Raw genomic sequence first — 13,559 nt, 5'->3', positions numbered from 1 at the left:
GGGGCACCTGGGTGGCTCGGTCAGTTAAGCATCCCACTTCTGCTCAGGTCATGATCTCGCAGTTTGTGAGTTTGAGTCCTGCATCTGGCTCTGTGCTGACAGTTTGGAGCCTGCTTCAGATTCTATCTCCCTCTCTCTCTGTCCCTCCCCTGCTCACTCTCTTTCTCTCTCTCTCTCTCTCTCTCTCAAAAATAAACATTTAATTTTTTTTTAATTTTATATACTTCAGGTACTTAAAGTCTCACCATCTATCACTAAAAGAAAATGTTTTTTTGGTGGAATCCAGCTTTGTCATGTACGTTCAACCAAGTAATTTTTATTTTACATACAGATTATAGTTTTGTTCCTCTAAAGTATACCTCTATTATGGAGTCATTATTGGACATCTGATTGGGAAATATAGGCATTGCCTTTTCTCTTGAACTTATTGCCCTTTAAGTGGTAGACTGAGCCTAAACCTAGAATTTAAAAAAGGGAGAGAGAGAGACAGAAACAGAGAGGTATAAACCATCAACCTGGGAATAAAATAGAGAAAAGAATCAACAAATTACCATATCTCCTTCCTTCTTTTCTATGAATGATGTAGCTGAGCAGAAATCAAGACAGTAACAAGTAGAGTCATTTAATGAATCAAAGTAGTTCTCTTCTTTTGACTTAGAATCATAGTGTGTTAAATCTAACAAATCATTCATTTTCCATACAGCTGTAAGCTCTCAATGTATGCAAAATTAATTGTGTGTAGTATGGGATTCAGAAATAAAAGCTCCAACTTCCACCAAGTTCAGCCTGGCTAAAGCTGCACTAGATTATAACTGTTCAAAAAACTCAGAAAATTTCATTCAATTTTATATATGACACATAAATTTTCCACTGCTCAAAATTTGCCTTGCAAAATTCTTACAACTTGACATTACAGATGAATAGTAAGAGCAGTACACAGGATATTTCCATTGTTTTAATGCTGTAGAGAAAGTCTAGGGCTAAGTCAGAATTAGTCTGAATACTACCTTAGACCAGGAAGCAAACTAAGTCCCAAAGAAAAAGCTCACTGTCGCAGGGCCAGACCTGGTGAATAACCAGCTAACAGTGAAGCAGGCAGTCAAACGTCTAGCAAGGTGTTGAAGGCATGAGAGTATCACATCTCTTGTCCCTTTCTTACTATACTGTTTGTACCCATTCATCTATGTGGTACCCAGTAGCAGGGCATCTAGGAGTTCACAGAGACAGACATCGGCAATGATTAGAAGTCAGGTGAGCAGTCATTGCCAGATACTGTTCCCTCTTAAGCAGGACCAGCCTGCATCCCATTAAAAGAGGTGAGAAGGATTGGCCCGGGGCAGACACCCAAAAGATCTAAGCAGGCTCCTAGCCAATAGATCCAACATCAATTTAGATAGGGCTCTCACTGTAGAGGAGACCAGAGGAATTACTGAATTATCTCTAATAGGATGTTTATATTAAAGAGTCTTTTAAAAAGACAAGACACGCTTATGTCAAGAGAGTCTTCCATTCTAGTAGATAATACTGTGTGCTGCCTAAGTCTGACTCTAAGCACCCAGTCACTCCCTTAGCTCCTGGGAGTGTTGACTGCAGACAGCTTGCCCATGAGTCCCTCTCCAGGAAATGTCCTTAGACGAAGGCCTTATGTCATACCCCCTCCTCAGGGGCAGCCTATAACCAATGAATGATGCAGTGGTATAAAGACCCAAGCCCTTTGACTCAATTAGAAATCCTTACACTTCCAGATCTCCCCATAGAGGAGCTGAGATCTCTATTACAAATGCACCCCAGCTCAACTTCTCCCTCTCCTAATCCTGCTGCCTTCACACCTCCACAGAGTCTTTGAAAGCACTCCTGTGGAGTATCAAGTCACTCTGTGAGGAGGTTTACTATAGCACATTCATGTATTTTTCCCTTCCTTCCTACCTTCCTTTCTTCCTTCTAATTAGACAAATCCACAAAGGATTTGACGATGCTGTAGTGTGCCTTATAGGAAACACAGTCATTAGCCATATGTTTCTTCCTTCCTTACAACAGTGTTCACTTTAATTACTTATAATTTGATTCTGAAGAAAAAATGTATACAAATTATATTTAGTTGGAATCATTCAAAACATTTTAATCTTTAATTGACATGGTCTACAGCAGCTGGACTCAGAATTTTGCTTTACAAGTTTCTGTTAGTTCAATGGCATCAAACTAATTCCTAAGGAAAATCTGAATTTTCTTTTGGAATATAACTTCACCTCTATTTTATACAGAGATACACTGAAGTCTCTTACGATTTCAAATTCACTAAACTTTCTGAAGTGAATTTTATAGAGTAAAATGTGGATCACTGCAACAAATCAACTACTATTTACAGATATGTTTGTATAAGAGATGGATGAATGCATAGATAAATTATAGATAGAACACATACATGAAAAATAAATGGTTGATTCAGACAGTAAAAGCAACTAAGCAAACAAACTCCTGTTTTGTGTGTAGTATGGGATTCAGAAATAAAGGCTCCAACTTCCACCAAGTTCAGCCTGGCTAAAGCTGCACTAGATTATAACTGTTCAAAAAACTCAGAAAATTTCATTCAATTTTATATATGACACATAAATTTTCCACTACTTTTTTATAAAGGTGAATCCTTTATAAAATAATGTAATTATTTGTGGTCTAAACAAATTGGATGCTAATAGCACAAAAGAAGGTTTATACATGAAATAAGCAAAATTAAAATCATTCTAACACCTCTGACCATAACTCTTGATATGGTAAAAACAACGTAATTGGACACAACTTTTGAACTACAAAGGTCATAGCTTGCCATTCATCTTTCAAAATAAATTATTTAATGGCTGTTTATATGGAGATATGACAGAAAAAGAAATCTATTATCATTGCAGTTTTAATTCACATTTATTATAAAGACTATATAGACAAAATAATGTGTATGGCTGAGTAACTGAGTATGTAGGTAAAGTATTAGGGTTTTTTTTTAAGATTTCACTTACATTAAAAAAAAACTAAAAAAAAAGATTTCATTTAAACCTCATGCCATTCACTAAAGGCAATTTTACTTAAATTATCTCAATAATCAGTTTTTCAATGATTAAATTAAGGCTAATACAACAAAGTTCCAAAATCACAATTAAGTTGAACTAGTATTAAAGAAAATTGTCAACTAGGTGTGTTTAAATATATGATCAGTCATTTTTCAGTGATTTTGCTAGCATTCCTGACTCTTTTTTATCAATCCAAGTATTTTTTGTCAATAGACACCAATAGTTGACTCAAACACATAGGGTAGTGCACTCTGATCTCAAAACAATCAGCAAAATATGTAACAAAATATGGAGACAAATACAAGTCTATGCAAGTGGGAATACAACCTGATAATACCAGAATAGTGCACATATTTGCCTTTTTTAAACTTAAAAAAAAAAAAGAGGCTATTTAATGCAGTTTACAGCATACAACTGAAGTTGAGACATGGGTTCTATTTTTAAGCATAGCAGTGTAATAGGAGATTTAGACCTGTGTTAAATCCCTGCTGGGTGACTTATCTGCTGTATATTATTAAACAAGCTGTTAAACTGTCTGAGAATCTATTATCTCTTCTGTACAGTGATAAAATTAACATCTACCTTGAAGAGTTGTGAAAATTGGGGAAAATGTGTAGAAAATGCCTCGGACAACACCAGGTGCACAGCATGCACTCTATATTGATTTACTCCCCTCCCCTGGCCCCAGTCCTGTTATTAGTGCACCATGAGGTCTTCCATAAGTTACTCTTTAAGTCTCGGTTTTAACCTCTGACAAAAGAATAGAGCTGAACTAGCGCATTAACTCACAACCCCAATGTCATGATATACTGTTGTATCACAAGCAACTGGGCAATGTGTCACAGGCAGTTCAACCTAGTAATAGTTAAATTATCAAGATTTACAGATAATTTTCTTCTAAAAATGTATAGCTGTTCCAAGGTTGTCCCCATTATAACGTCAAAATCAGTCACTGGCACTTCACTTGCTTTTGAGGTGGAGTAAATGAAGTAGCATTTCAGACAACAAAGATGAAATTGCTCATAACACACAGGCTACTTTATATCATATAATAGCCTTTATTTACCCTTAAGAGTTGGGTGATTACAAATTATTGTAATTCTCATAAATTATACTTTTCTAACTGAAAATTTCTTAGTGACTTTTTCTATGTATATGTTTTTAAAAGAAAAAAGAGAAAGCTAGATGGGGTTTTAAAAAAATAGTCTATAGTTCTATGTGCTTTATTTCCTGCAAAACTCTTTGGCATTTCTCGAATCAGAATATGTGGATGACAGTGTTCTGAGTACAACATAATCATCCTTGATGTTTGTTCCAGGGGTGAAAATGTTGGGGATCACTAGATTACATCATCTCTGTCTTCATTCACAACTCCTTAGTACCTGAAATTTCTTCTAATATGGAAAGGATAGGACTCCTGGTAAAAATAAAGCAGCATTTTAATTCCATTCTCAACCTAGTAGACATGTTAACTCAAAAATATAATAATATAGAAAACATACAGATGGCCAATAGACACACACATGGAAAGGTGTTCATCAGCACTCATCATCAGGGAAATGTAAATCAAAACCTCACATGTGCCAGAATGGTTAAAATCAAAAATACAAGAAAACAACAAGTGTTTGCAAGGATGTGGAGGAAAAGAACCCTCACGCATTTGGTAGGAATGCAAACTGTGGAAAACACTACAGAAGTTCCTCAGTAAGTTAAAAATAGAACTACTCTATGCTCCAGTAACGGTGCTACTGGGTATTTACCCAAAGAATACAAAACCACTAATTTAAAAGGACATATGCACCTCTATGTTTATTGCAGCAGTATTTATTGCCAAATTATGGAAGCAGCCCAAGTGTATACATCAATAGATGAATGAATAAAGATATGGTATATATATATATACAATGGAATATTATTCAGCCACAAAAGAAAATGAAATTTTGCTACTTGTAACAAATGGATGGAGCTAGAGACTATTATGCTAAGTGAAATAAGTCAGAAAAAGACACCATTTGATTTCATTTGTATGTAGAATTTAAGAAACAAAACTAATTAATAAGGGGAAAAAAAGAGAAACAAACCTAGAAACAGACTCTTAACTACAGAGAAGAAACTGATGGTTACCAGAGGGGAGGTAGGTAGGGGATGGGTAAAATAGGTGATGGGTATTAAAGAGTACACTTATGATGAGCATTAAGTAATATATAAAATTGATGAATGACTATATTGTACACCTAAAACTAATATAACACTACATGTTAACTATTCTGGAATTAAAATTTTTAAACTTTTTTTTAGGGATGCCTGGGTGGCTCAGTCAGTTGAGCATCTAACTTCAGCTCAGGTCATTGTCTCATAGTTCATGGGTTCAAGGTCTGTATCAGGCTCTATGCTGACAGCTCAGAATCTGGAACCTGCTATGGATTCTGTGTCACTCTCTCTCTTTCTCTGCCTCTCCTCCATTCATGCTCTCTCTCTCTCTCTCTCTCAAAAATAAATAAATCGTTAAAAATAAATAAATAAAAACTTGTTTGTTTGTTTTTTTATTTTAAAGAGAAAGCACAAGCAGGGGAGGGGCAGAGAGAATCCCAAGCAGGCTCTGCACTGTCAGAGGGGAGACCAAAGCAGGGCTTGATCCCACAACCCTGAGATCATGACCTGAGCTGAAATCAAGAGTCGGACACTCAACCAACCAAGCCACCGAAGTGCCTCAAAATAAAAAGCCTTTTTTAAGTTTACTTATTTATTTATTTTGAGAAAGAGCACGTGCACGTGCAAGCTGGGAGAAGGGCAGAGAGAGGAGAGAGAGAATCCCAAGCAGGCTCCGTGCTGCCAGCATGAAGCCCGTAGTGGGGCTGCATCTCATGAACCATGAGATCATGACCTGAGCCAAAATCAAGAGTCAGACGCTCAACCAACTGAATCACCCAGGCACCCCTTAAAAACTTTTTAAAAATAATAGTGTATACCTTGGGAGCAAAATATGAGTACTTTATCTTTTTGGAACATACACTTCTAGGGTTGCATAACATATACCACAAACTGGCTCTTCTGTTAAGCATTAAGTCCTCGACTGTCACCCAATCCCTCTTTTAGGTTCCCAAGCTCTCTGGAAGCCCATGACATGGTTCTATAAGTAGACATTTAGTTTTCCACCTGTTTTCCTAGACCCAGAAAACCTGAGAGCCAAAAACAAATTCTTAGTATCGTTATTAGTGTTAGTATTCGTATTCATATTTAGAGGTGCAACATTCTAAACAAATTTTTTCACGTTTATTTTTGAGAGACAGAGAGAGACAGAGCATGAGCAGGGGAAGGGCAGAGAGAGAGGGAGACACAGAATCCGAAGCAGGCTCCAGGCTCTGAGCTGTCAGCACAGAGGCTGATGCAGGGCTCAAACCCACAAACCATGAGATCATGACCTGAGCCGAACTCGGACACCCAACTGACTGAGCCACCCAGGCGTCCCTAGAGGGGCAACATTCTAAATGGGTGCGTGGGACTCTGCAGCATTCAATATAAATATTTGTTAAATGAATAAATGAGCAAGAATGTCAATAGAGCGTCCGTGTTATTAATGTTTTTGTCAATGATTTAGGTCAGAGATGGAATCAGGCCTGTAGACAACTGTTAAACTGATTTTTCCCAGAAAGGCATTTTTGTTTTTAAGTTAAATTTTCATACCTTTAGGTAAAGCATGTACTCCTCTTTCCAGAGTCCTAACATCATGCACTTTCTCTGATCTGGCAGCTTCACACACTATGGTTCCCTGACTGACCTTCACAGTAACTGAGTTTGCTGCTTTACATAAGAAATAATATTATCTTTACAGGTATAAAGTAAGTTGGACACACAGATTGAAATAAGATGTATTTTAATAGAACTTTAAAAAAAAAAGATTTGTATACTTAGGCGAGGAAAGAAATGAAAAAAATATACCAGAAATAATATCCCATGACAGATTTTAAAAGCAAGCTCTATAATACGATAGCTATGGATTAGGCATTAGGGTGTATAATCATCCCACATCCTTAATACCCATCTAGACCAGAAACAGGCTGACAGGAAAAATGAGGAGGGTTCCCAGGATGGCCACCAAGATCAGTAGAGGTTAGAAGAGAAAGCCTGATCATGGAGATTATCTCCAAGGAAGACTACAGAATCACATCATGTGGCTGTTTCTAAAGATGGAAAAGGATGGGCAGAAGCAGCACCACTTTTTATTTAAGTCAGCCAGGGAGAGCTCTGGAAACAGGAGAGGAGGGGAAGAAATTGTTTCAGTTTCATTTATTTATTTGCAAGAGAGAGAGAGAGAGCACACGAGTGACAGGGGAGAGGCAAACAGAGGGGGAGAGAGAATTTCAAGCAGGCTCTGAGCTCTCAGCACAGTGACTGACGCTGGGCTCAATCCCATGAACTGTGAGATCATGACCTGAGCCAAGATCAAGAGTCAAACACTTAACCAACTGAGCCACCAAGACACCCCAGGAGAGGCAAACTTTTAAAGAAAACAAAAGGGCACCTGGGTGGCTCACTGGTTGAGAGTCAGACTCTTGATTTTGTCTCAGGTCATGATCTCAGAGTAATGGAATTGAGCCACATGTCATGCTCCGCACTGAGCATGGAACCTGCTTGAGATTCTCTCTCCCTCTGCTCCTCTCCCCTGCTCCTGCTCTCTCTCTCTCTCTTTAAAAGAAAAGAAAAAAATTTTGTTTGTAAAATAAGAGTTGTAAACAGACAAATTCTGCTAAAGAAAGAACAAAGTAAAAGCAAATTTTAGTGCAACATTCTTAAAGACACTCCTCTTTGATTAAATAAGCAATCAGGTTATTCGAGCAAGGATAATTAATCACTGCTGAAAGACGATTTCCAAGAGTCATCAGCCCAATTTAGGGATCACATTCAACTAAGCAAACTGTGTGTATTAGACTTCAGAGAAATAGTACCAATAGGATACACAGAGATACACATAGGAGATTTATTATAGCATTTAACTGGGATGGTTATGAAAGTCTAGAAGTTCCCTGATCTGCCGTCTGCAAGCTGGAGAAGCAAGAAAGTATAATTCAGTCCAAGGCCAAAGCCGTGTGAGACAAGAGGGGAGATGCTAGTGCAAGTCACACAATCAGAAGGCCTGAGAACTCAGAGCTCCAATGTGAGAGGGCAGGAGAAGGTGGAAGTCCCAGCTCAAGAAGAGAGAGATTTCACCCTTCTGCCTCTCTCTGCCTTCAACAGATTGGCTCCTCACCATTATTAGTTCATAAGGGCAGATCTTTACTCAGTCTACAGATTCAAATGCTAATCTCTTCCAAAAACACCCACACAGACACACCTACAAATGTTTCCCCAGATATTTAGGCAACGCTTAGCCAATTAGGTTGACACATGAAATTAACCATCACATTGTGTAAACACATCCTGAGTTCAGATTTGTTTCCCTAGTACAAAAAGACATTAAAAAATACTTACTGAAGATTTCCTGTGTGTTAGCTACCATGACTAGTGCTGAGAATAAGACCTACAAAGGGCAAGCTATAGTCGTCATATAGCTATGTGATCTTGTGAGGTGGCCTCAGCCTTTTCTTTCTTCCAAGATACAACTCACACGAAAAACAACTGTTCCATCAGTAACATTTCTTTATAGTCAATGATTTCTGTGAACATTCCCCTACTCCCCTACGCTCTCTTCCTCTCTCTCTGTCACACTCGTGCATACACACACACACACACACATCTTCTCTGTACCTCCAGGAAGCCGAGTCAGCTGGGTATGTTCCACTTGACCCTTCAGATCCATTCTCCACCTGCTCCACGGCCCAAGAGACTGGCTGGATTCTATCAAGGGATGGGCTGCATTTAACAAGCTCCCCTCCCCCTGGCTTCTTATTGAATTCAGCCAATGAGGAGCATCTAGAAAAGATCACAGGGAGAAAAGGGAGTCAAGATACTATCTCCTTCCTTGTGGGATTGTCACAGGCTGTCTTCATCTACCAAGGATACCCAACTTCTGCCTGGCCATCCTGCTGTTTCTAACCTGAGTCCTTCACTGTCCCCTGTGGTCTCCTCACACCTTAGTAAACAGTCCCTCTGCTAAACTCTTCTGAAATTGCCGAATTTAAGTATGTCATCTCTGGATCTTCCAAGACCCTGAATGACACACTGAAGACTGACTTGTTCTGGAACCAAGACCCCCTAGGAGGAGTAGACATGATAGAAACACACCTGGATACATTGTGGGGAGGGAAAGGATAGATCTAAAAATCTTGGAGCTGATTCTTCCCCGGGCCTAGTCTGGGGAATCGCAGTTAAAGAAACGCAGTAGAGAAAGTAGTGCAATATCCAGCATGGCGTTAAGTATTGTAAAACATCAATTTGTGAGGGAGATTCCTAGCAGGAATACCTGAAGGCAGTCATACGAGGTGACTATGCCTCTGCATGATAGGTGCAGAAAGGATGAGCTATAGAAGAGACCAGAAATGTTGCAAGGGCAACCACACCATTAGAGGCAGTGGTGAAGAAAGAAATCACCGAGAGAACACACCTCAAAACCACAGTGGGACAATTCACACCTCAGTGGAGACCAGCTCAGGATAGTTAACAGACCAGGTAAACAAGCCATTCTATGTGCAAAAGACACAGAAGGGTACCAAAGACCTGCTGAAGTGGGCTGGACATCACAAGAGTGAGTGGAAAAGAGCTATGATCCGGATGCCCCTCCCCCACTGCTGTGAGGTTATAAAAGCTTCCTTCTGCACCCAAATGCCCTCTTGGGAAAGAGGAAAGGGAAAAGAGAATCCTTGAGAGTAGGACGAAAATTTGAGAGACTGAGAAATTACAAAAAAAAACCCAAAGACTAATACTCAGAACAGACTGATTTATACGTCTAAAAAGCGTAAGAACATAATACCCGCCCTCAAACCTGAGAACAAACGGAGATATTCTAGAACCTCCACCTCTCCACGGACCAGGCCCAAGTGCTGACATCGCCGGAGAGTGGCTCCCAGAAGGCTGAGCGCCGGGGCGGTGCCAGCCGGCAGAACGCCAAGCAAGACGCCTAGGTAGTTCGTCCTCTCCCGGTAGCCGTAGGCGTCAGGTGACCGGCCCTGCAAAATCCGTCTGATTCCATGGGCAACCGCCAAGAGCCCTGGCAGCCGGTGGGCAGCTGTCCGGCTTACAGGAGTTGGAGAAGAATACCGTGTTTGTGGGCGGGAACTATGCGGACCACACCTTGGAGCTGCAAAGAGCAGTTCAGTGCAGGACAGGTGCTCTTCCTGAAGCTGTCCACCACCTACACGCGTGAGGGCTCGGTCATCCTCTTCCCCAACTACGTCCACAACCTGCACCTTAAACTCAAGCTGGGTGAGTGTGGTGAGGGACGAAAGTGGCTGCGTCTTCCCAGAGGCCGCAGCCATAGACCGCATGGCCAGCTGTGTGCCCTGTGCGTGAATATGACCATCAGCGATATGCAGGACGTGTGCAAGAAGAGGCTTCCCTGATTCTTGCCAAGAGCTTCATGCTCTTCAGCGCCATCTGCACGATTGTGCCCAAAGAGAAAATCTCTGACCCTCACAACCTAAACTCTGGCTGAAGGTCAATGGTAAACTTAGGAGGGAGGGTGTGACATCCTCCATGATTTTTACCATTTTCTACATCATCAGCAATGTTTCTAAGATAATGACCATAGAAGAAGTAGGCATTATCTGGACCAGGATGCCAAAGGGGAATTGAACTCATTAAGAAAAAAAAAAAAAACTGAAATTCAGGCTGACATACATGGGGTTGTTAATATGAGATTTAAGGTGGAAAGGCCAAAATGTTAAGTCCATACAAAGCACCCTAACTTGTTAAGTTTTTGGATATAAGGGAGCAAGACAGAAGCAAGCAAAGGTACTTAAGGTGACAATCCTGTAATAAGAAACTAATTTTTAACAATGATTTGATTGGATTGCTATCTCAACTCAAGGGGTGAGCCTCCAAGGAAAACGTGATCGAGAAGAGCTGGGTTAAAAATGGAAATGAGAAATAGTGTCTTTTAGGAAACAACTGGAATAAAGTATTTGGGATGCTTCTGAAGAGGAGAGTTTATCAAACCAAATGTTTAGAAAACTTACTTTGCTTTCCTAAAAGTGGACTGGACAAGACTTTTCCTTTGGTCATTCAGGGAATAGTAGTTCAAGACTTAAAATCAAAAGACTGAAAAGCAGGTTACAAGCCAGTTTTCCCACATTTCCTTGATCATGATAATCATCTTGGGATATTTGCAAATATAAAAATTTTCAAGTTACTGTCCCATACTAGGCCCTGTTGTAATTAGTGGAATTAATCTCCAGCTCTCCAAATGATTCTTATCACAGAAATGTGGAAAAACATTACCCTACATAATCAGTTAACTTACAATTTATTTAACGAATGAACAATTAATGAAGACCAAACTCATTTACTTAGGGTGTGTACCATGGGCCCATAAATTCTGAGTTTGGGAGGTAATTTTGAACCTATTGTCTTCTTTTTTTTTTTTTTGTATATAAATTTTATAGACACTTTATTCAAAATAACCCAAACTGGAAATAATCCAAATGCCCATCAATAAGAGAATGGGTAAACAAATTATGATGTATCTATACAATGGAATACCCTCAGCAATAAGAAAAAACAAACTATTGATCCTCTCAACAGCTAGAACGACTCTCAGGTTTTTGTTTTTTGTTTTTGTTTTGTTTTTCAAGAGAGACAGATTGTGTGTGCAAGCAGGGGAGAGGGAGAGGGAGTGAGAGAATCTCAAGTAGGCTCCACCAATGCTGAGCAGTGAGCCTGACAGAAGGCTTCATCTCACAACAGAGAGATCATGACCTGAGCCCAAATCAAGAGTCAGCCGTTTAATGGACTAAGCCACCTGGGCGCCCCTGAACCTCATGTTAATATGAAATATATGAAATTCAAAGCTAGGCAAAGCTAAACTGTGGTGATAGAAATCCTAATAGTAGCTTCCTATGGGATAATGAGGATTAACTGTGTAAAGGGGCTCATGGTGCCTGGAAATGTTTATCTTTTTCTTTTTTTTTATAATTTACATCCAAGTTAGCATATGGTACAACAATGATTTCAGGAGTAGGTTCCTTAATATCCCTTACCCATTTAGCCCATCTCACCTCCCACAACCCCTCCATCAACCCTCTGTTTGTTCTCTATATTTGAGAGTCTCTTACATTTTGTCTCCTTCCCTGTTTTTATATTCTTTTTGCTTGCCTTATGTTCATCTGTTTTGTAGCTTAAAGTCCTCATATGAGTGAAGTCATATGATATTTGCCTTTCTCTGACTAATTTCGTTTAACACAATACCCTCTAGTTCCATCCGCATAGTTGCAACTGGCAAGATTTCATTCTTTTTGATTGCCGGGTAATACTCCATTGTATGTATATACCATATCTTCTTTATCCATTTATCCATTGATGGACATTTGGGCTCCTCCCATACTTTGGCCATTGTTGATAGTGCTGCTATAAACATTGGGGTGCATGTGTCCCTTCTAAACAGCATACCCATATCCCTTGGATAAATACCTAGTAGTAAAATTGCTGGGTTGTAGGGTAGTTCTATTTTTAATTTTTTGAGGAAACTCCATACTGTTTTCCAGAGTGGCTGCACCACTTTGCATTCCCACCAGCAGTGTACAAGAGATCCTCTTTCTCCACATCCTCACCAACATCTGTTGTTGCCTGAGTTGTTAATGTTAGCCCTTCTGACAGGTGTGAGGTGGTATATCAATGTGGTTTTGATTTGTATTTCCGGATGATTAGTGATGTTGAGCATTTTTTCATGTGTTGATCATCTGATGTCTTCTTTGGAGAAGTGTCTATTCATGTCTTTTGCCCATTTCTTCACTGGATTATTTGTTTTTTGGGTGTCGAGTTTGATAAGTTCTTTATAGATTTTGGATACTAACCCTTTATCTGATGTGTCATTTGCGAATGTCTTCTCCCATTCCATCGGGAATTTAGTATTAGTTTTTCTGATTGTTTCCTTTGCTGTGCAGAAGCTTTTTATTTTGATGGGGTCCCAATAGTTCATTTTTGCTTTGGTTTCCCTTGCCTCTGGAGACGTGTTGAGTAAGAAGTTGCTGTGGCCAAGATCAAAGAGGTTTTTGCCTGCTTTTTCCTCAAGGATTTTGATGGCTTCCTGTCTTACATTTAGGTCTTTCATCCATTTTGAGTTTATTTTTGTGTGTGGTGTAAGAAAGTGGTCCAGGTTCATTCTTCTGCATGTCGCTGTCCAGTTTTCCCAATACCACTTGCTGAAGAGACTCTTTATTCCACTGGATATTCTTTCCTGCTTTGTCAAAGATTAGTTGGCCGTATGTTTGTGGGTCCATTTCTGGGTTCTCTATTCTGTTCCATTGATCTGAGCGCCTGTTTTTGTGCTAGTACCATACTGTCTTGATGATTACAGCTTTGTAATACATCTTGAAATCCGGGTTTGTGATGCCTCCTGCTTTTGTTTTC

General features: G+C 39.6%; 1 protein-coding gene across 8 annotated transcripts in view; it reads right to left on the bottom strand.

Moving 5' to 3' along the window:
- The window catches only part of LOC113604776 (uncharacterized), a 591,327-nt gene that overhangs the window by 411,307 nt on the left and 166,461 nt on the right, over positions 1 to 13,559 (bottom strand). For 4 of the 8 annotated variants that reach the window (XR_008298129.1, XM_053221834.1, XM_053221836.1 and 1 more), the window contains exons 1-2: positions 9,979 to 12,114; positions 8,805 to 8,969 (exon numbers count right to left, since the gene is read on the bottom strand). Coding sequence is in view for 3 of the 8 variants with exons in the window: in XM_053221834.1 (XP_053077809.1) it covers positions 8,805 to 8,969; positions 9,979 to 10,480 (667 nt within the window). In the remaining 5 variants the exon portion in view is untranslated. Of the gene's footprint in view, positions 1 to 8,804; positions 8,970 to 9,978; positions 12,115 to 13,559 lie in introns of those variants that run through there. The other 4 variants (XR_003426789.2, XR_008298130.1, XR_008298131.1 and 1 more) reach the window with 1 other exon arrangement.

Source organism: Acinonyx jubatus, chromosome C2 (genome assembly GCF_027475565.1).
Source record: "Acinonyx jubatus isolate Ajub_Pintada_27869175 chromosome C2, VMU_Ajub_asm_v1.0, whole genome shotgun sequence".
NCBI classification, from domain to species: domain Eukaryota; kingdom Metazoa; phylum Chordata; class Mammalia; order Carnivora; family Felidae; genus Acinonyx; species Acinonyx jubatus.
This window is presented reverse-complemented; position numbering and strand designations above follow the sequence as displayed.